Source organism: Marmota monax, unplaced genomic scaffold (genome assembly GCF_021218885.2).
Source record: "Marmota monax isolate L192 unplaced genomic scaffold, Marmota_monax_Labrador192_F-V1.1 WCK01_AAM20220418_F8-fsc00006, whole genome shotgun sequence".
NCBI lineage: Eukaryota > Metazoa > Chordata > Mammalia > Rodentia > Sciuridae > Marmota > Marmota monax.
The window spans coordinates 8,806,355-8,829,728 of record NW_026693712.1 but is presented as its reverse complement, the minus strand read 5'-3'; the positions used below and the strand labels follow the sequence as shown (position 1 = coordinate 8,829,728).

At 53.3% G+C, this 23,374-nt stretch overlaps 1 protein-coding gene across 2 annotated transcripts in view; it reads left to right on the top strand.

Annotated features, from left to right (window-relative positions):
• Synpo (synaptopodin) overlaps positions 1-23,374 on the top strand; it is a 54,248-nt gene extending 30,874 nt beyond the window's left edge. For both annotated transcript variants that reach the window (XM_046460106.2, XM_046460107.2), the window contains exons 3-4: positions 13,112-15,519; positions 20,667-23,374. In XM_046460106.2, the coding sequence (XP_046316062.1) occupies positions 13,112-15,519; positions 20,667-21,344 (3,086 nt within the window). In that variant the 3' untranslated portion in view covers positions 21,345-23,374. The remainder of the gene's footprint in view (positions 1-13,111; positions 15,520-20,666) is intronic.

Genomic DNA, 23,374 nt, shown 5'->3' with positions numbered 1-23,374 from the left:
GTCACCACCGCTCATGATCAGATGGGACTCAGATTGGCTAGGACAAAACAAGTATCTTAGATCAAATGGTGGTGTGAAGGGAAGGCTTTGGGAACCCCTGTTCTGCCCCATGAGAGGGACCTTTCTGCTGAAGGGAAGTCAGCTGGTGGAGATTGTCCTGTTCTTAATGGATCCTGAGTTGCTGAGGAAGTTGTGGGTGTCTAGTTTTCACGAGCCTGGATGGAGGGTCAGCTGTGCTGTGGGCTGGAGGTCAAAATCATAGGGGGCGAGTGTATGAGACCCAAGGTGGCACATCTCATGAGGCTGGGAGTCAAAGACCTGTGTCCCTGGGTGCTGAGATTCTGGGGAGGTTCCTTGGCCTTTCTCTGTCCCAGTTTTCTAGTCTGTAAAACAGTCTGACAGTCCCTCCTCTGCCTCTATTCATTCATTCCTTTCTTCCTTCCTTTTTTTTTGGTGGTATTGGGCATTGAATCCAGTGATGCTCTAGCACCCAGCTATATCCACAGACCCGTTCATTTTTTTTTTTTTTTTAATTTTGAGGCAGGGTCTCACTAAGTTGCTGAGTCTAGCCTCGAACTTGTGATCCTTTTGCCTCAGCCTTCCAAGTAGCTGGGATTACAGGCATGCACCATTACATACAGCTTCTGCTTCTGTTTCTGATAGATAAACAGTGCTAGGAAAACTACAAAAGCGTTGCATGTATTCAAAGAACAGCATGCATTTACTATATGTAATTATCAATATATTTTACTCAATGTGTGTTTTGTTAACATTATGGAGTTTTACTATGTGCTGACCACACAGATGTGTTCACTTACTATAGATTATTTATAAAATTATTGACTCTAAAGGCCAGAGAGAGCTGATGCATATCCTGTGTTGCCCCTAGGTTGGGGCCCAGGGATTTGCATGTTGAACTAATCCACCGAGGGATTCTGATGCACCTGTGAGTTTCTGGTCTGAGCAGGAGAGGGGAAGGAACATGCCCAGCGAGGCCTCAAGTACTGAGTTGGAGACCAGGTTGAGGCTAAACTCCAGGCCTCCAGCACCTGGTCTGGTCCTTTCCTCTTGTTCTTCAGCTGTCCCCAAGCATCTAAAGGAATGGGGAGACTTTGAAGGTGGCTGCTAACGTTACAATGCTATGCTAGGCATTTCACATGGTTTATCCTGTTTCATCGCTGTAGGGGTAAAAAGGAGACATTCTCCTCAGCAGCATGATCCCTGGGTCCCTTGAGCATTAGGTGGCAGATTTGGATGGACCCCTGGGAAGGGAGACTATGACTGAGGTTCAGAGATACTGAGACAGGAATTTGAAGCCACACCACCCTTTCCCCTTCTCCAGTAGCATGTGCCCTCGAGGCACGTGTGGTCTGGGAACTTGCCACCTGTCTACAGGGCAGGCTGGCAGGAGGGAAAAGGCACCCTCCCACAGGTGGGCACCTGATGCACTATACCCACGTTCCTCCATGTGCATGTCCTCCGGTGCTCAGCATGTGCATGTATGTGTGTGTGTCTTGCTCCCGCCGTGTAGTGTACACATGCATGTAGGGCAAGCTTGACGCAAGCAGCCCTTCTGCGCATATGCACATGTGCAGAGGAGCTGAGCTGCTGCTGGCTGGAGTCTCTCCAGCATTAGGAAGTGAGAGGGAGAGAGCCAATGGATGCAACGCAGGGGGATCCTATGGATCTCAAAGAGCAGAAGTAGAGCTCCACGTAGAGAACCCCCTTTCCTTATTTGTGTTCCACCGCCATACCATCCTCCAATCTGCCAGATGTAGCCTGCCTCAAGGACCTTTGTGCTAGCTGCTCCGCCTGCCTCTCTTCCCCTAGATGTGCCCATGCCTCACTCCCTCACCTTCCTCGGTCCTTCAGTCAGATGTGCCATCTCAGTGAGGACAACTCTGATTACTCTATCTACCTTTACAAACCACTTCCCACTCCGTACATACATTCCATCCATGTTTTCTTTTTCTCCATAGCATTTGCCGCCTGAGTTAACCATACATTTATTATCCTACCCCCCCTACTAGAATGCAAGCATTTATTTATTTATTTGTACCTGGGATTAGCCACTGAGCCACATCCCCAGCGCTTTTTTAAACATTTTTGATTTTGAGATAGGGCCTTGCTATGTGGCTTAGGACCTCACTAAGTTGCTCTGGCTGGCCTCAAACTTGCACTCCTCCTGCTTCAGCCTCCCAAGTCACCGGGATTACAGTGTGTGCCACTTCTGTACCTACTGGCACAAGCAGATTTTTTTTTTGGGGGGGTGGGATCTGTTTCTCTCCATGGCTGTGAACAGTGCCTGGCGCTTAGTCGTTATAACTATGGATTGAATGAATGAGTCCATGTACCATCTGGATTTATTTTCTTTAAATTGTCTAATTTTGTTACTGAAATATCCACTTTAGCCTCCCCCGCAGTAGTAATATACCTGAGACCACAGGTTTGGTGTATATTTTCCAATATGCATTTGAAACTTATATAGCTATCAAGGCTTTTAAATGTTAGGATTCCACCTGAAATCTTTTTTGCTTTCACCAGAGGAGAGAGGGCACCATACTTTGGGACTCATTGGTTCAGTCCAGTTGTCCCTTTGAACAGATGAGTAAACTGGGCCTCAAAGAGGCTTAGGGACTAGCCAAATGTCATCCAAACTGTGATAGGACAGACAGTGGAACCAAATGTCTTGACCTCCAGTCTTCTTTTATAGTTTGAGGGAAAGGGGGAGAGCAGGACTGGATGATTTAGCCCTTCCGGGAGAGACCAGAACTCCCGGGAAGGGGCAGGGTCGGCAGCCTCCAGCGCCAGGCCAGCTCCCGGTTGGTGATGGTTGGTGATGAACCATGGAGCCCTTTTGGTCCCCCAGCCAGCACAGGTTGCTCCTTCACCTCCCAGGAGTCCCTCTGGGGTCTACCCCTGGGGGCCAGGGATTCAAAATCTGCTGTCTCTTTACAGCACACCAGATAGAAGTCAATGCTGAGGTCTCCTGTGCAGAAGATGCTGTGAGGGATGGTGGTGGTCGGGGGTGGGGGGTGGGGTGGGGGGACCAGGAGGTGACCGATGTGAACAGAAGTGGGAGAACAGACCCTGACCCAGCTGGTGAAGAGGAGAGAGGGAAGGAGACAGCTAGAGCCCCAGCCTTGGAGAGTTATGCAGAGGTAGGGGTATGCAAAAGGCCAAAGTTGAAATTCCCCTCAGGTGTGCACAGTGCTTTATACTTTGAAATCATTTCTGCATCTCATTTGCTCAGTAGCCACTCTTTAAGCAGATAGTTTCGTTCTTGTTTTACTGATGGGGAAGTTGAGAGTCACAGAGGTGAAGTGATTTACCTAAGGGAGCTCAGCAGGCTGAATGGCATGCCCTGTTGAACCACAGAGGGGAGAGGAACGGGCTGCATGTCGGGTTGAATTTGGTGAAGGAGGGCTGTCTAGGGAGGAGTAGGCAGTTGGAGGGATATAGGAATGAAAGGCAGGCGCCCAGAAACCCGCCTTCAACTCGCTGGCCAAATACTTTGGTGAATTCCCCGACATTTCTGAGCCTCAAGCTTCCTCATATGCAGAATGGAGAGAAGCGCACTCCCTACCTCATAGCACGCCAGGATAAAATCAGACTTCAGACAAATGCTATCGGTGGAATCCCTCAGGCACAGACGTGCGCACGGAGGCAGCAGCCTGAGTGAACTGGATGCATGGGTCCCTGCCACGTCTGCCCACGGTGACCCCTCGCCACCCGCCCAGGAAAGCCCGCGTCTTCGTTGGCAGGTGCGAGCGAGCTGGGACCAGGCGAGGACGAGCGCTGCCTGGGGGTCCCGCGGGGGCGCGGGGCCCGGGGGCGGGTCCGTCCTCCGGAGCCCGAGTCGGTGCTCCAGCGACATTTGAGAAAGTGCGTCCCAGGAGGGCGCCGGCCCCCTCGCTGTCTGCCCCGCGAGCCCGCGCTCGTCCCCAGCGGGCTTGGGCCATCATTACCATTCCTCCTGCGTTTTTTCCTCCCGGGTTATTTATTTTTCTGGGAGGAAGGAATGTGGGGAATTTACCGCAGGGCGCTGGCCTTCGTTTTCGGCGGTACAGCGGCCTCTTCTATGAGAAGGAAGCGGCCGAGACAGATGGCAGGAGAGGGGAGGCGGCGCAGGGTCCCGCGGGCTCGGAGTCTGGAGCAGTGGGCGTTATGTAACCCACCCGGAGACCCAGGGCAGGGACACGGTGCGCCCGGGTTCGGGGCATGAGCCTTGCAATACGCATGGCCCAGTGGAACTGTGCCTGCCTCACTGGGTTCAGCCTCTGCCTCTGCCTTTGCGCAAGCCCGATGGGCGTGGTCCTGTCAAAGGTCCCTTCCTCTCCAGCTGCTCTAGATTTGGGGAATGGGGGTGGGTGAGGAAGTGAGGGGATTACCTAGAGCCTTTCAGCCCCTGCAGCGCTATTCCCATTGCTTAGAATGCCTCCTTAGATCATCTTTCAAGACTTGGGGTAAATGCCGCCCCCTCCAGGGAGCCTTCCTGATTTCTCCCTCTTAATTAATTTCCCTCTGGGACTCCATCCATGTTCTCCTGGCACCTCATGGAACATTCTGCCTCTTAGGTCCAACGCAGCAACTGAGGTTTCCTTTCCCTCTCCACCGACAGACTTGGTGCTCTCTCCCACCACCACCATCACCGCTCCTCCTTTCCAAAGAACCGCCCTCAAGATCTCCAGTCTAGAATCTTGACTCCAGGGACAAATGGTGGAGCAAATGTGAAGCTGGGAGGCTTTGGATGTGGGAGTTCCTCCCCAGTGGCTAATTTAGTCAGCGGTTATTGAAGCCTTCCTGGTAAAGGCCTCTGCTCCCTGGGGGCAGTTAGAGAGGAGGAAGACTGGCTTTGGCCCTGGACTGGCACAAGGCTAAGGGGAAGAGTCACATCTTTGTGCAGGACCCAGAGTGTTCTGGGCCCTGGGACAGTGGTAGGGACTCAGAGATAACCTAGGCTCAGGCCTGCTCCTGGCAGAAACACAGACTCAGGGAATCCACCTCTTCTCTGCCCTGGCTCGCCACCTTTGCATCTCCTGGATTGTGTGTCTTCTCTGGAAGGCTGGAGTGCAATAGTCCTGTTAGTCTCCCAAGGCTTCCAGGGATCTGGGGTGGAGGAGTAACACAATAGCAGGGGGCTTGGAGGCAGGCCTGGCATCCAAAGGGCTGGACAGTAGCTGAGAGCTGGGCTCTGACACTGGCCTTCTGGGAAACTGACCTCCAGTTTGCTGTCTGCCTAGAACTGAAACTGCCTCTTTAAGTTTCTAACTTTCTAAAATCTACTGATTATATTAGTGACTCAGCCAGCAGAACAGGCAGGAAGGATGCTCTAGTCCTGACTCCTGGTTCCTGGCCAGGACACTGAAGCAGGTCCTGGTAAGCCAGCAGTTTGGACAGTGCTTATCACCTTCAGGGATAGCCCCCAGCCCAGCCTGCGTTGCTTTGGGACCCCACATCTTTGTCTCTCCTCCTCCCATCTGTGCCCTCCCTGATCCCATTCCGCTGTCAGCAGAGAAAAGCCAAGAGTCCAACCAGACCCAGCGGCCCTCCTCAGGTGGCTTCTGAGCTTTCTTATCCTGCCGTTTCCTCTGAGCCCCACTCCTGCTGGAGTCTGGATGGATTGATGAGGCTCCCTGGAAGAGGTGGCAGCTGGGACAGGTGAGTGGGGAAAGTGTACATTGCAGGCAGAGCTCTCCGGAAGGAAGGCGCCCAAGCTTGGGATCAGACTGTCCCTGCTCCAGCTCTCTGCCCCTCGCAGGCTGTGAGACACTGAATGAGTTAGTAACTCTCCACTGCTTGTTCTCCTGTCTCTAAAACGGCCGTAAAGCAAGTGCCTTTATGAGTTGCTGTGAGGATTCGAGGAAAAACATATCGAACCCCTCGCTTACAGCATGTGGTGCTCCCAAAACGCTGGCTACCATCATCCCGACCAACTTCATTATTATGCTGCAAGCGGCTATGGAAGATGGGTGGGATACAGGAAGGAGATGGTTGAGACCCTGCCCTCAAGGCTCCTATAGTCTATTGGGGGTGGGGGGTGGCCAAGACCCCGATCATAATGGCTACAGAGCTAAACCTTGGAGACGCAGTGCAGGCCCTGGGACAGGCCCTAGGCTCTATGGGCTATTCTGGGTTTGAAAGTTAACTGTGCCTCTGAGACTGTGTGACCCTGAACAAGTCACTGAGCCCACTGAGCCAGTTTTGGGTTGCTCAGTGAGTCGTGGGCCTGTGATGGGGCCTGGCACGGGGTGAGCACAGCCTGAAGGGTAATTTTAACTAAAATGAATAATGCACAAAATGGTGCGGATAAAACATGGGTGGTCAGGGAAGGCTTTGGGGAAGGGGCGGAAGCATTTGAGTCAGTCGGGAGGCTGGGGAATTAGGGTACATAAAAAGAATGTGAAACAGAGAAGGGGAGGTCTGTGCAAAAGGTGCTCTGCTGGCAGGAAGTCCCAGGGCAGGCGTGGGAACTCTGAGCTGTGAACTCCCTCCGCCATTGCTTAGGGCGCAGAGAGTGTGCTAGTGAGCTCCTGGGCAGGCCCTGACGTCAAGGGCTTTGAATGTCAGAATGAGCAGGACCCTCTTCTCGATCCCCCGATCCCCCGTGTCCTGGGGAGATAGCAAGGGTTTTGAGCAGGAGAGAAATAAGAGTGGAGCTGGGAAGGTGAATCTGGCTGCGTGGGGTGGGTTGATTGGCGGGGGAAGAGGCTGGGGGTGGAGAGGCCATTTAAAAGGCTGTTGCAAAATCAGTTTTCCTGATAAAGAGCTGGGCTGAGTCATCTGTGGAGGAGAGAAGTCATATCCAGCTTCTCCGTGTGGCTGTCGAGGTGGGATTTTCCTCTCTTCTTCGTGGACTGGGTGACTGGGCGCCTTTCCTGGAGGCTCTGAGAACCGCGTCTCTGCAGCCAGCGGGAGCACCCAGGGGGAAGCTGGGCTGCAGGGAGGACCCAGCCGGAGTGAGTAAGAGGAGCCCTCAGAGGTGCCTTTGTGGCTGGGGGTGTGACTCAGGGCATGTGGCATCCCGTTCCTGATCTTAGTTTCCCCTTTGGGCATCTCCAGCAAGGAGGTCTGGCCATCTGCTGGCCTCAGTCGGGTTGCACTCCCCTGTCCACTGCGGGCTGGAGAGCTCCTGGGACTTAGCGAATGTGTCATTTCCTCCTTTCGGTGGGGAGGATGCAGGGCCGGGGCTGGCTAGGTAGCCAGGCCATTACTCAGGCCTCTTCATCTTCCTGCCCCCAGCCAAGCCAGAGGTTGTGCAGAGGCCAGCCATTGGTTCCTTCCTGATCCCACCAGGGGAGCAGCTTACCCAGCCTGTTTACCCAGCCTGCTGCCAAGACTCCACAATGGGCTGCCCCACGCCAGTCTCTGTTCCCACCTCTGGCTCCCTGTCTGCCCCTCTCGACCTGGGCCTGGACATTTCCATTGACGGCAGCTGTGTGAAGAAGCATTTCCTTTAATTCTCCCTGTCCAAACTTCCTCTCTGGCCTCCCTGTCCCTGCCTCACCCCCTTCCTTCAGGGTCTTAGTCCAGGCAGCCTCAGTGATGGGCAGCACAGGCAGCTGCCCGCAGAGGGTGAGAGGGATGTGAGAAAGCTCTCGTCTCTGCCTGGGAAAAACTAGAACCTGGGGTCTCCTGACTCCCAACCTCATGATCTTTCCACTCCACTAGTTTTTCATACACCCTATCAGTCATTTCTACCTTAGTAAGAATGAGTTTTCAGCTCTCCCACTGAGAGGAAGAAGGGAGAGAACGCACGAGTTGTTGTAGGCAGCTGAGTTTTCAGGGGAGAGGGCACAGCCGAAGGCATCCATCATGGGATGAGGAAACAGGGCTGAGCAGCTCATCATCCGGGAGCCCTGCAGCCTTTCTTGATGCTCCTCCCTTGGGCTGGTCTGGAAGGCAGAGTGGTTAAGACGTGAGACTTAGCAGCCAGAGTTTTCTGAGTTTTGAATTCCAGCTCTGCTACGTATAAGTGGAATGACCCTGGGCAGGTACCTCCGCCTGGGTTTCATGTGCAACATGGGAGAATGACCAGTATTTATTTCTTGGGGTTGGAAGGCTGGAAGGCGAGGAGTATGAAGGGCACCGTAGTGAGGTCGGGTGACTGGGAAGCTGCTGCAGGCCTCCTAGGACAGCACTTGGGGCTATCCGCCCCTCCCCCACCTGGGGGCTTACCCTCTTGGACCCCGTCTGCTGACCTCAGGTAGCTCTTCCTTGCATCTGCCCTCCACCCTTCCTCTCTTTAGGGCCTGATCCAACATCCTGGGTGAGTCTTTAAAGGGCTAGCATCCCAACCTGGCCCTGCAGAGGCTGAGACCTTATGACCTACACAGGTGCAGGCCCCAGCCAGGCAGATTGAGGGCTCAGTGAGGTGTCTGTCTCCTGTGGCCCTTGGTCCTTTCTTGCCTTTCTGACACTAGGGAGCCCAGTGTTGGTCCAGGTGACTGTTGTTACAGGTTCCCTAGTCTGGGGAAATTTTTTAAATTATTTTTTTGATTTTAAAGATTTTTTTTTTTATTGGTGCATTATAATTATACGTAACCGTGGGCTTCATTGCTGCGGGTTTGTACAAACACACAACATAATTTGGTCGATTGCATTCCCTACTTCCTCCTTTTCCCCTCCCTAGGTTGGGGAATTTTAGATGGAGCTGCTCCCTGGAGCCCTGGACAAGGGACTGGGGGTGGCTGTGTTTGGTCAAGCCCTCCCCCTTGTTCAGCTTTGTTTGTGCAGGGTGGCAAAAATCATCTGGTTTGTTGGCTGGGCCTGGTCCAGACCTCCTGCTGAATTCCTTTTCTGTGCAGTCACTGCAGGCTGGTGTGAGGGTGCGGGAGCTGTCCTGGGGGGCAGAGCTAACTCCCTCTGACCTTTTCTGCTGCTCTTCCTGTCTCAGTCCAGTGCCTTAAGGGGCAGTTACAAGCTCAGAGAGGTGTGGGAAGGGGTCAGCAGCAGCATTCCGGCTGTGCGTGAAGCCCAGCTTAGACCTGGGTGCTGAGCGCACGTCCTCCTCTGTGACCCTGTCCCTCTGAGCCTCCCAGGACAAGCTTATTCCTGAGGGCCTGTCACACTCTGGCATTTGAGGATTTTCTAAATCCACGGCCTTTTAGAGCCGGCCTGTGGGATGAGATTGAAGCAGAAAAGCAGAAAGATGCAGACCATTGGGAGGTCTGAAGATTCCCACCCTGAAGCACTTCTCATGAGACTCACTCTGCGGGGAACTGCCGGTCAGGAGCTGGGCATTCTGCAGCCATATGGAGCCAGGTGTAAACATAGCTCTACTCCTCTTCTGGTTCTGTGATGTTGGGCAGCTCACTTTACCTCTCTGAGCCTTGGTTTTCTTATCATTAAAACATGCATAGTAACACATTTGTACCTGATTGGATTGTTGGGATAATTAAATACTATGTGTAGAGGGACATCTATGCCCAATAAAACTTAGCTGCTGTCATAAGAAACATTGGTGGAACTTGATTATCCTGACCTTGTCCCGTGATTTGAATTTGTGAATGTGTGCAGGGTTGTCAGGCTGGAAGGAGAAACCTTTCATATCTGTGTGGTGCTGGGGGGCGCAGAGACACACCTAGTGGTGGAAGTGAGTGGCAGTTTATTGCCGAAGAATGTACATGGGTGGACGGCACCTCCCTAGGGTAGGAAACTCATGTCAGGGGTGTGTTTTGGGAGATGCAGAAATGGTGGGGAAAATGGACCCTGTGCTGGTTGCCACTGAGATTCTGTGATTGGGGTCAGAAATTCTTCTTCCCCATAACTCTGGGATCCCCTGCTGTGGTATCCTAGCAAAGGCAAATCTCCTTTGCTAGAAGCACATCTGACCCCTTTCAGGGAATAGAGTAGGGTCACCAATTGCCAACTCTTCCCAGGGTGGCATGAGCCCTCTGCTCTGTCCACCCGGGCTTGATGACTTTAAGCCCTTGGTATTCATGACTTCATGTGACCTTCCAACACTGACATCGAGTGCTTTCACCCCTCTTCTCAGTTACAGAGACCGTGGCTCTGAGATGCAGGAGCCTGCTTAGGTCACACAGCTAGCAAATGGCTTGGATTCAGGCAGGAGGTCTGTGTTCCAAGCAGAGCAGGAACAGACCCTGCATGGGCCGAGCAGCCTCTCATGGCCCCTGTGTGGCTGGTGTCCCCCATTACAGCTCCCCGGGGGGCATCCTAGCTGGACCTTGTTTTCTTTCTTTTTTTGTGGTCTCGGAGATTAAACCCATGGGCCCTCTTACCACGGAGTTAAATCCCAGCCCTCTGGTTTTCTGAAACAGGGTTTTGCTAGATGCTCAGGTTGGCATCAGACTTGCGATTCTCCTGCCTCTGCCTCCTGAGTAGCTGGAATTACAATTACAAGCATGAGCCACTGAGCCTGGTTTTAACCCTTTTTTTTTTTTTTTTTTTTTTGCTGGATGAGGGATACTGGGGATTGAACTCAGGGGCACTCAACCACTGAGCCACATCCTCAGCCCTATTTTGTATTTTATTTAGAGACAGGGTCTCACTGAGTTGCTTAGTGCCTTGCAGTTGCTGAGGCTTGCTTTGAACTCGTGATCCTCTTGCCTCAGACTCCTGAGCCACTGGGATTACAGGCGTGCACCACTGCATCCTTCATTTAAAAAAAAATATTTATTTATTTTTATGTGGTGCTAAGGATCGAACCCAGTACCTCACATGCAAGGCAAGTGCTCTATCACTGAGCTACGGCCCCCGCTCTAGCCCTTCATTTTTTACCGATGAGGTGACACAAATAGGAGAGAAGTCCTCCCAGGGGCCGCAGGTGTCGTGGGCAGGTGGGGTGGGCTGTGTGTGTTCACAGTGTCCAACAAGTGGGGGAGATCCAGGCCTTCAGGGAAGCAGGGAAGAAGGAGTTGGGCCCTCAAAGCCTGTGGCTGCTTGGCCTGGACCCAGTGAAACCAGCATAGATCCTCTATTGGCCTCCCCCTTGACTCCAGAGTCAGAGGCTCTACCCTGGGCTACTCTCTGGACCTCAGTTTCCCATCTATAAAATGGAGTGGCAGTGAAGTAGCTCTTCTCTAAGGGCCCTTGCAGCCCCAAGAGTTCTGGAATTCTGAGCCAGGCTGGCAGGGTGCCTAGAAAGACTGTCCCTGGAGACCCACTCAGCACGTCATGGCCAGCACTAATGAGGGCAAGTGGGAGGGAGGGCAGGGTCACATTCCTCAAGAACTAATTAGCTTCCCACAGTATCGGGGAAAGGGGTGACATAGGAAGGAATTTTCTCAGCCATTGACAAAGCCCATGACCCTGGCCACAGGCTGATCCATCCATCTGTCTGTCGGTTCATTTGTTCATGTGTCCATTTGTTCGTGCGTTGTTCAACAAGCACAAATTGAGCACTGACTGTGTACCAAGTGGGCACTGGGGAGAGAAAGAGAAATGGTTGCCCACAGTGAGCCTGATCCCTGACCTCAGCCCCAGACTGGACCTGCATCCTGCATTGATCTGTCCCCCTCCCGCTTTCCCAAGGGACTTCGAGCGTGGGCTGTGAACTGATTCCAGCTTTGCCACCCTTAGCTGTGTGACCTTGGTGTCAGTTACTTACAAGTCTCCGAACCTTGGTTTTCTGTTCTGCAAAACAGGGGCAACTAACGTTTGTCTCGTGGCGGGCAAATGAAGGGATGCAATGTTCTAGTGAGGTCCCTGCTGAATTAGCCTGATTTATTACTTTTCTAGTGTTAAAATATGTGAATTTTTAAATGACCATTTAGATAAAAACAAGAAGTAACCCTGGAAGGACATAGAAGAAACAGATGACAGTGGCTCTGTGATTGTGATGTGGAGTAATCAGGGACGGATGTGTTTCACTGAAGACCATTTTTATGTCTTTATTTTTATAAATGAAATGTGAATGTATCACTTATTCTAAAAAGAAATGTTAGTGGCAACTCTATAAGATCAAAGAAAATTACCATGAGCTTGAAAGTATAAAGAAACCTAAGAAAGGGACGTAGAGTCGGGGGTGATGGCATACACCCGTAATCCCAGTGACTGGGGAGGCTGAGGCAGGAGGATCCCAAGTTCAAAGCCAGTCTGGGCAACTTAGGGAAACTCTTTCTTAAAATAAAATATAAAAAGGGCTAGGGGTGTAGCTCAGTGGTAGAGCACTCCTGCGTTCAATCTCTAGTACTGAAAAAAGAGAAAGAAAGAGAGGGAGGGACAACGGCACATAGAAAATACTCCAGGGGCTCTTTTGTACGGTCAGTAATCTTTTTTTAAAATATTTTTTAGTTGTCAATGGACCTTCATTTTATTTTTTTATATGCAGTGCTGAGAATTGAACCCAGTGCCTCACACATGCTAGGCAAGTGCTCTGCCACTGAGCCACAACCCCAGCACTACAGTCAGCAATCTTACTCTGTGCCCACTTTAGAACAGGCACCACACTAGGGGCCAGGGTTAGAAAGATAAACGAGTTGGGCAAGGCCATCATCTCCTTGCAGCTATGCTCTAGGTGAGGAGACCGTGATAATCAAGCAAGTACATAGAAGACCATTTCAAATTGTGGTGAATTCTAGGAACAAAATAAAGCAGAGAGATGGGGTAGGAGAATGGAAGGCCTCTCCAGAGAGGTGGCCTCCAACCTGAGACCTGAGTAGCAAGAAGGAACCAACAGGGAGTGTCATCTAGGGAGAGATCTTATTGCAAGCCGAGGGAACAGCATGAACAAAGGCTCTGGGGCAGGACCACTCATGTCATTTTCAAGGGACAAAAAGAAAGCAGCAGAATGTGGAGAGGAGAGGGTGGTGGAGGAGGCATCAGGGCTCAATGGGGTCTTGACTTCTAGAGCAAGGTGTTCAGGCTCAGTTTGGTGACGTGCTGCATCAACAGATTTTGGGGGCAATCCAAATGCAGGGACAGTTAATACTGAAAAGGAAATCACAGCAGGCTTCCCGAGGTGGTAGTGTTTAAGTTGGGTCATGTATCTTTAGTTGGGTCATGAGCTGGTTCTAGGAAACTGTGAGTAAAGATCAAATTCTAGAGGAAAAGGTCATGTGTAGGAGGGCGTGCATGACCACCTGTCTGCATGCCCCTGTGGCGCTGCATTCCCATTTCTTAACTGGGCCTCTGTTCCTCCCTGCAGCACTGGGCCGGAGCACTAGCTTCACTGAGAAGGATCTGAAAGAGGCCAAGGCTCTGAGCCAGCAGATTGCAGCCCAGCTGACCACCCCTCCCAGCTCCAATTCCCGAGGTGTCCAGCTCTTCAACAGGCGCCGGCAGAGAGTGAACGAGTTCACTTTGGAAAGCCACGGCCAGAGGGTACAGAAGCCTGGCCAGGAGTCCCCCAGAGAGCCCTCTGCAAGCCCCCCAGGCCATGCCCCAGGTCTCAACTTGAGTTCCACCTTGCTGACCAAGCCAGGCCCTTCCAGGCACCCAGACCCCCAGACCCGCCACAGAGGGGTCTCTGCACCCAGGATGGAGGGGTACTCAGAAGAGACCAGTTTGCTGCAGCACCTGGAGAAGATGGCCAGTGAGGAGGAAGAGGTACCACTGGTGGTTTATTTAAAGGAGAACGCAGCCCTGTTGACGGCCAATGGGCTTCATCTGTCCCAGAACCGAGAGACCCAAGAGTCCTCGCCCAGCCCTCCTCCAGCGGAAGTCCACAGCCCAGCTACAGATGTCAACCAAAACCTTTCCTCGCCCAGTGCCGTGCTCACCACACCAGCTCCTAACAGCAACCGCAACCTGCCAGCCACCGATGTCAATCAGAATCCCCCAGCAACCGTGGTCCCCCAGAGCCTGCCGGTTGGGTGTTCTAGCACCGAACAGAATTCCCCTGAGGCACAGTGCTCACAAAATGGCACGGTGCCAGATTCCAAACCCAGCACCCCTTGTGCGGATGGGCAGCCCCAGGCACCTCTAGAGGAGGTGAGATCCAGTTTGCTCCTGATTGACAAGGTCTCGACTCCGCCTTCTGCCACCAGCACCTGCTCCAGAGAAGCCACTCCCATCCAGGGCTCTGGGCCACTGACCCCAGATTTCATGTCCAGCTCCCTGCTCATCGATGTGCAGCCCAGCACCCTAGTGATGTCAACGGAACAAGAGATGTCTGCACGGCCAGCAGCCACTACACCCACCAAGGTGTACAGCGAGGTCCATCTCACGCTGGCCAAGCCCCAGTCGGTGGTGAACAGGACGGCCAGGCCTTTTGGGATCCAGGCGCCAGGGGGCACTAACCAAATAGAGCGGAGCCCCATGCTGGAGAGACGACACTTTGGGGAGAAGGCCCCTGCTCCCCAGCACCCCACCGTGGTAGATAGGAGTCCCCGGCCACAGAGACATGTCATGTCCCACAGCCCCATGGTGGAAAGGAGGCTGGTGGCGCAGCGAAGCCCTGCCTTGGAGAGACGCCCCTTGGGGAACTTCACCCCACCCCCCACCTATGCAGAGACCTTGTCCGCGGCACCCCCGGCTTCCCGGGTTAGGTCTCCCCCGTCTTATTCTGCCCTGTACCCTAGCTCCGACCCCAAGCCTTCTCATCTGAAGGGCCAGGCGGTTCCCGCCAGCAAGACGGGCATTTTGGAGGAGTCGATGATCCGCAGAGGCAGTCGAAAATCCATGTTCACCTTTGTGGAGAAGCCAAAGGTCACCCCCAATCCAGACCTGCTGGACCTGGTACAGACGGCGGATGAGAAGCGGAGGCAGAGGGACCAAGGCGAGGCGGGCGTGGAGGAGGAGCCCTTCGCGCTGGGGGCCGAGGCGTCCAACTTCCAGCAGGAGCCAGTCCCTCGGGACAGGGGCAGCCCTGCAGCCGCGGAGGAGACTGTCCCCGAGTGGGCCTCCTGCCTCAAGTCGCCCCGTATCCAGGCCAAGCCGAAGCCCAAACCCAACCAGAACCTCTCGGAGGCCTCCGGGAAGGGGGCTGAGCTTTATGCCCGCCGCCAGTCGCGGATGGAGAAGTATGTCATTGAATCTTCAGGCCACACTGAGCTGGCCCGCTGCCCTTCACCCACCATGTCCCTGCCTTCCTCCTGGAAATACTCCACGAATGCTCCCGGCTTCCGAGTGGCATCCCTAAGCCCAGCGCGGACCCCCCCTGCCTCCCTCTACCATGGCTACCTGCCTGAGAATGGGGTCCTGCGCCCAGAGCCCACCAAGCAGCAGCCCCCATACCAGATGCGGCCCTCTCTCTTTGTCCTCTCACCCATCAAGGAACCTGCCAAGGCCTCCCCTCGAGCTGCCTCCTCAAGAGCTGCCTCCTCAAGAGCCTCTTCACCAAGAGCCGCCTCCCCTGCCAAGCCCAGCTCCCTGGACCTAGTGCCCAACCTGCCCAAGGCGGGTCTCCCACCGTCTCCTGCACTGCCTCGGCCTTCCCGATCCTCCCCAGGCCTCTACACCTCACCTGGCCAGGACGGCCTCCAGCCCACTGCCGTGAGCCCCACCTACAGCAGCGATATCTCCCCCGTGTCTCCCTCTCGGGCATGGTCTCCCCGCGCCAAGCAGGCTCCCAGGCCCTCCTTCTCTACCAGGAACGCAGGGATCGAGGCTCAGGTGTGGAAGCCTTCCTTCTGCTTCAAGTAACGGACCCCACAAGGGTCCCACTGCCTGTCCAGGCCCCTTCTCCAAGGGCCAGGTGGAGAGCACAGGTGGCAGGAAGCGGCCCAGGGCCTAGTGAGGAGGATGGGGAGTCCATGGTTCAAGGTCTGCACTGTCGCCAGCTAGCTATGTGACCTTGGGCAAGCTGCCTCCCCTCTCTGAGCTACAGCAGCCTCTTCTCCACTACAAGGGGTCCTGGACTCCATGTCGGGGTGGGAAGGAGGGTCACAGAGAGAGCTTCCCGCTGGCAGGCCATGATGAGGCCAAGCGGCTTCTCCCAGCCTTGGCGAGCTGCAGGGCTGCCAGTCTGAGGCCAGCGACTCGCTGGGGAATGGCCAGGACAGGGGCTGCTAAGGGGGACTTCTGGAGCAGACAGAGCCACCAGTGCCTGAGGAATCTGCCAGCCAGGGGTCTGCCTGCTCAGCCGGCTGGAGGCCTCCCCAGGTGGCCCACGCTCCTGGCATCTTCCTTCCTGTGCTGGATTCTCACCTCTGCAGGCCTGTCTCTCCCTCTGCCTCTGGACGTCTCCTCTCCACTGCTTCAGACAGCCTGCCTGGCCTCCACCCTTTCTTCTCTCCCGGGGCTTCCTGCTGGACGCGGACTTGGCCCACCACTGCTGTCTGCTGCTGTTCTTCCTGCTCTTCCCAGCTGCCTCTGCACCTTCTCCAAGACCTGGCTCCACTTGAGGGAGACTCCTGGCCTAGGCCTCAGTCTTGCTCCACCTGGCTTGCCCTTCTGTTTGGGGGTGGGGGACATCCCAGGGGATCCCTGAGGGAATGATGTGCAAATGTGTGTGTACTGCTAGGAGGGTGGCTCCTGAGTGAGGTATCATGGGCTGTTTGGGCTTCACCTCAGTGCAATGGCACAGGCCCCAGGGAGAGAGGCAGAGGAGGAGGTCCCATCTAGGCCTTCCACTTGCTGTGTGACTTTGGCCAAGTCACTTCCCTCTCTGAGCCTCAGTTTTCTCATCTATACAATGAAGGCTTCTCCCCATGATAAGCTGTGAGGATTGAAAGGATAGGCTGGTGCTTTGCGAGGAAGGGCTTGTGAGTGACAAGATAGTCCTGGGAAGACAGAAAAAGGAAACAGGATAGATGGAGTTAGATGTCTGTGAGGATGACCTGGTGAGGTATGGTTAGAATGAGCTGCTGCAGGAGGCCAAAGGCTCAGAAGCCTGGGCTGGGGTGACTCAGGTCGGAATTGCCTGTGGAAATGATGTTGGCTGGGATAGGCCCACAGCAGCTCTGGGGGAAGGGACAGTAAAGACCCTAAGGCTTTGAGGGAAGTCTTGGACTTAGACCTGGATTCTAATGAAATGACTTGATGTGTATCTTTGGATCTCAGTTTCCCCATTCACACAGTGAAGGTGTTGAGTCAAGTAGCCAGACATCCCCACACCCCCTTACGCCCCTTTGATGTGATGCATCCCCCCAAACTACACTTTGTGGGGTATAAGAAAAGACAGATACCAGCCGCAGGATTCAGATGGAAGCTGCCCAAGACTGGGGGCCGAGGACCACCCACTTCCTTTTTCCCAGTCCTATTTCTGGGCTCCCAGAGGGGCGAGGGGTGGTGGAGGCGGTGCCATGCTGGGCTGAGCCTGCAGTTTTCGTGAGCTCAGGGCTCGTCTCCATGGGAACAGGGGTGCCTTCTCAGTGAGCTCATTCTGCAGGAACCACAAACTGAGGGGGCATGCTTGGGGAACTGTAAAGGAGCTTAGTTCCTTCATGCCACATCCCCCCCCCCCCCGCAGAACAAGGTGAAGCCCCCTGCCCTGGGCCCTTGCTCCCTTCAACCCTGGGGGGCCAGCCGTGGAGGAGCCCACCTTCCGTCCTATGGCTGGGCTGAGCTCTTCTCCCAACTTTGTTTTCTCTCCTGTTCTCAATACACTCTGCCTCAAATCCATCTTGCTTCTTTCTTTATTCTCTGCTGCTGCTGGGTCATGGCTCCCTTGCTCCTGGTTCTGGCCTGGGCCGTGGAGTGGACTGGTCAGCCACTGTGTGTGAGTGTAGTGTGTCCTCGTGTGTTTGGATCTGCTGGGGCTACCGTAGTTAGGTGCTGCCTGGGAAGTGAAGGCTGCCCTCTCTTCCCCAGGTTAACCCGCAGGGACCCAGACTCCTATTCTGCTTTCTCCTTCCCTCAGAGTCTGACCAAAACGGCCGTTGAGCAGGGGGGGACCATGCTGCCCCTTATGGCCCAGATGTATTTATTTTTTTATTTACTGGTGCTGAGGATTGAACCTGGGACTTTGTGCACACTATGGAAGCTCTCTGCCACTGAGTCACATCCCCAGCCCTTGTTTGGGTTCTTGAAAAATGAAATTGAAATGCCTTTCACCAGAGCATTCGCTCTTCAGTTTCTACACGTCCCCTCCCCCTTCCTATTATCTAAATTTGGCGATTTCCCACATTCATCACCATCACTGCCTGGCTCCTCAAAACACCAAGTTTCCATCCCTGCTGGAGAGGGAAGAACTGCCAAATGTGTACCTGGTTCCTGTGTGGCCTTGCACAATCCTTCCCATCTCTGGCCTCAGTTTTTCCTTATGTGCAGATAGGAGTGTCGAAGGTGGGAGCTCTGTTTGGTCTATGCTAGCCAGTGGCTGACTGCTCTGCCTTTCCCCCAAACATGTGCTCTGTTGTGGGACTGGGGCAGGGTTGACTGGGTGCTACTCTCTGAATTTTCCACCTAGTGCATTTCCAAGGAGATCGGCATATATGGTGCATTTCTACTTTGGCAGAAAGTGAACAGTTCTGATTTTCTGCAGCCTTTTTTTGTATTGTGAACCCCCCCAACCCCCATGCAGAGTCAGTCCCTGGACATGGAGTTAGTATGAGGTCAGACCTGGCCGTCCTCCAGAGGCTGAGGAGCTGCTCACCACTACCCACAACATCCCACCCTCTGCTTGAGCTGCTTGCTTTCAGGGTCCTGGCTAATCCTGTTACTCCCTCTATTTTTTGGACCCCGTAATCCCCTTGTGACCACAAAAGGCAAAGACAACATTTTAGAGTTTTTGACAGTTATCGTAGCTCCCCCTGGCCCGGCCTCCTTTTCTGGTTGAAGAACCTGTTCTTCTGCCTTGATGGCTCTTCTCGGGTCATGAGCTCTTGTCCCCACCTTCCTGCTCAGGAGGGCATGGTAGTTGGGTATAGGACATGCCTAAGCACACCCTGAAACTCTGGGTTGAGCTTCTACTCCTTCCTATGTGGCCAGGACCTCTCTGTAAGCTCCTCTCCCTGTGACATGGGCTCTGCTTCCACAGGTGGCTCGATGCACACTTCCTGGGATGTGTCAGACATAGAGCTACTCTCAGGGTCTCCAGCTCAAACTCTGCACAACTCTTGACCCTGAAAGAGGGTTCTCATGCTGAGTCGTAACCTCTCTATTCATGGTTGAAGCTTGGATGTCCTCAGGAGGTCTCTAAAGTCCAAGGCACCATGAAAAACTTCCTCTCCAGGCTGTTGCATGACATTCCTCTTTAGGTTAAAGGGCTCTATTCCGAGAGTCTGGGCTCAACTAGCACTGCTGCCTTGTGTTTTGGAGAACAGTATAATCTCTGCCTATTGCTTCCTTTTTCTGGGAGAAACTAGATTTTTCAATAGGTTGAAAGGATGACTTGCTTGACCATGGCTGATTGCTGATTGGAGGAAAGAATGATCTTGTGGGTGGGTCTAGATTTGATTGGGTAGGAGGCAAGGAATGAATGGACTGACTAGCTAGGGACTCAGATGGATGGATGGCTGTTGGTGAATTTGGATTGGATTGCGAGCCCTAGTAGACTGGTTATTGCTGGAATCTGATTGGATCGACAGGATCATCAGTGGGATGGTTAGAGAAATATAAGCTCAGCATGGATTTCCAAATCCTCCACTTCCAAGCCAGATAAAACTGATGACATGGGAGGTAGCCTTTGAGCAGCAGATAGTTACACATACATTTCAGGGGAGGGGGGATGGCAGAATATACTGGGCTGCTATCTACACCTCTGAGCTTCATTTTCATCATTAGGAAATTGGGTGTGACTATGCCCGCTACCTCCTCACCACTTTGTTGTGAGGAATCAACGAGAGATATAGGATGAGAAACATCCTTGCAGACAGGCAAGTCCTTGAACGGAGGAAACAGGTATGGCAGAGTGCATGGCAAAGTAGTGCTTTATAGACTCAAGCATGTTCACCATCTGGAGTCACATTCCTCTCCTGGTGCCAGCAAAAAGTCCAACAAGGGGAATGTGCTGCCTAGGGAAGACTGACTGGCCTTTCATCTCCCTCCCATCTTAGGCATCAAGGAAAAATAAGGAGGTCATGATAGCAACATAGCAAATGGTTTGGGGCTGAGGGAGTCTTTCATTAAGTCCAACTTTAATAATAGTAGCTAATAGTTTTAAATTTAATTCTTTTTTTTGTGTGTGTGTGTGCCAGAAATTGAACCCAGGGCCTGGTGCACACTAGCTAAGTGCTGTATCATTGAGCCACATTCCAGCCCTTAAATTTAACTGTTTTGAAAAAGATAATATATGCACATAAAAAAATCTAAACTTCTATAGAAAGTAATACCTTAAAAAGCCTCAGACCCACTCCCCTGAGGCTGTATGCTCTGACTCTACTGATAAGACTATTTCCTAACAGGTAACCATTTCGGTTAGTTGCATATGTACCCCTCCACTATCTCTTTATGGTAACTAACACCTATTGAGCACTTTCCTATAAGCAATATGCTAATACATATAACTGTCTTTTACATGAGTCACCTCTCTCTCACACAAGGACTCTACAGCGTACCATTTTACAGAGGAGGAAACTAAACCCCAGAGGGAGCAAGAGCTTGCCAAGAAATTAACAAGTCTGTCTCCAAAGCTAGCGTTCTTTAACCCTAGTCATCGTCCCTTCCCCTTGTCCTCCGTTTAAAAGCAGAGGCTGACCCCGATAGCGTTGGCTTTTAAAAACATTCTAGGCTGGGAGTTGGGTCACCTGGGTTTCATTGCAGGTTCTGCCTGACTTTGGTCAGTGCATTTCTATCCTTATAGAAAATACAAATCAGACTCAGTCCCTTCCAAAACCAGCACTAAAAACCTGCCCTCACCCTCTCTGTTTTCTCCCCAGGACCGCCAAGAGAGCCTGCCCACTTCCCCGCCCTGGACGCCCAGCGCGTCCCGGCCCCCCAGCAGCCTGGACGGCTGGGTGAGCCCAGGACCGTGGGAGCCGGGCCGCGGGAGCAGCATGGGAAGCCCCCCGCCGCTGCCGCCGCCGCCGCCCATGTCTCCCTCATGGAGCGAGCGTTCAGTATCTCCGCTGCGAACCGAGACCGAGGTGCGTCCGCCCAGCCGCCAGCTGCAAGCGCTCCTGGCGCGAAACGTCATCAACGCGGCCCGGCGTAAGAGCGCCTCCCCGCGGCCAGCGGGCGCCGAGAATCTGAGGCCCTTTTCTCCTCCCGGGGTGCCGCCGCCGCCGCCGCCGCCGCCACCACCGCGCATGCGCTCGCCGCAGCCCACCCGCTCCAACCCAGGGGTAGCGAGGGGGGCGGCGTTCACGCCCATTCCGCCGAGCCCCTTGCTGGCCGGGCCCCCGTCCTGCGTCAGTCCCCGGAGCCCAGTGCCTGCACCGCCTAGGCCCTTTCCCTACCGCCGCTCGCCCACGGACTCCGACGTGTCCCTTGATTCCGAGGACTCTGGGGTTAAATCGCCTGGCATCCTCGGCTACAACATCTGTCCCAGAGGATGGAACGGTAGCCTGAGGCTCAAACGCGGCAGCCTCCCCACCGAGACCTCCTGCACCACCTAAAGCCCCACCCTGGGAGGGCCCAGCAGTAAGAGAAGTCATCAGTGTTGGGGAATCCCGGCACCACGACCCCAACGGATCTGGCCTCATTGAATAGCCCCAGAGCTAAGTGGTCAGAAAAGAGCGTTCTGGGCTTGAGAATGGAGTAGGTACCCAAGCTTGGGTTTTAATCCATGCTGTATCATTCAGTGGGATGACCCTGGGCTAGACCTTTCCTCCGTCTGACCCTCAGCTTTCTCATCTGTTTAATGCAGCTTTGGACAAGGCAGTCGCCAAACATCTAAATTTCCCCTTCTTTCAAACACACACACACACACACACACACACACACACACACGTGCCTTGGAGGGTTCAGTTGTGCATATGGACCCTTGGACTTGCTGCATTCCAGGGTTCCACACCCCTTCTTGGCTCTTTGCTCTCTGGAGCACATAAGGAGTATATTCATAAGAACCTAGGCTATGTCCCCAGTCCAGGCCCTGACTTGACCACCCAGCTCCCTGGCACCAAGTCCCAGGCAGGAGCAGCTGTTTTTCATCACTTCTGGGACAAGCTCTATTTTTACCCAATGACCTTTAGAGAGATCTCCCAAGCCAGCTCAAGATGCCTTACTAGTTCCTCTGGAGAAAAGGAGCAGGAAGATTCTTTCTGGGTCTTGTCACGCTACTTTCTCCATCCCAGGTCAGACTGTCCATGTCATCTCTTCTGCAGCCAGGACAATAATTTTCTTCAGTCTTGGGCCTCCAACCTGCCTGTCTTCTGGGTCTGTTCATGGCAGGTTCTGGTCTCAAAGCTGGGCTGAAGAGAGAAGAAGAAATAGAGTTACCCTCTGGCCTTACCTATTGCCCTCAGTTTGGAGCTGCCCATTTGGAAAGAGAGAGGCAAAAAATACCTTGTTATAGAAAGTATGCAAGCTGCGGCCAGGATGCACAAAGGAGAGTCTAACAAGAGATAGATTGTCTCAGATCACCTCCAAGGGCTCTCCGAGTCCTCAGATGCGTTACATGGTATTAGGAAGTGAGAAGGGTGGTTGTGACAGATGGGCTGAGCTTGAATTCAGGGGCAGATGAGCTTAGGTAGTAAGTGAAGGATTAGGCCAGAGTCAGCCTAGGTTCTGGCCACTTAGGAAGTGCCTCCCTCTTCAGTTTTAGGCCACAGCCCCAGTGTCCATATCATAACTAGAAGAGTGGGCACTGTCCCACCCAACTCTTTATCATTGCAGTCTGGCTCAGCTCATGCCTGGTCCCAGTGACCTTGAGGAGCCTAGCTACAGGCCCTAGCCATCCTTCTTAGTTCTGATTCTAGTCCCTAGGAGGGAACTGGAGAGGAATGTGGCTGTTCTGTAGTTTCCAGAGCTGAATGGTGGGGTCCTCTAGAAGTTCAGATGATCAGATTCAGAATGCTTTGCCAGGATGCAGCAGGGTGGTAGCTGAAACTGGTTGAGGATCAAGTATATGTAGGAGAAAGAATATTAGGATGTTGCTAAAGGTGAGGAACAGTATGATTTGGGATTAAGGGTAGACTTACCCACCCAGCAGAGTAACATTAGTCATAGAATCTTCCATGTAAGGCTAGGGAAAGCAAGGGTCATGATGGAAGAGAATCGGGATTGGGATGGGGCACACTTTGGAATAAAGGAGTAATCCCAGAGGGTTCTTAAGGCCTGGGGACACAGGCCCTGTTGGTAGAAAGATGAGATGGGACTCCTCCTCATTTATTAAGTGACTACATTTACCAAAGCCCCCTACCTGCAGGGACCCTTGTAGCATAGGAAACCAGGGCTATGAGTACCTCCTCCTAGAGAAGAGAAACTGAGGCCTCTGGCTGATGCAGTGGCAAAGAGGAGCCATTTCTAACTGCATTTCTCCACAGAGCCAGCAGGAGGCAGTCTTGGGAAGCTGCAGTTCTTTCTCTGACTGTTCTCTCCTTACCATTGCCTTCTCCCTGACCCTCTCCTCTAACCGTTTAAGAGATTGCTTGTGTACTGCCTCTAACCTCCAGTAGAATTCAGCTAAATAAATGCTTCCTGCATT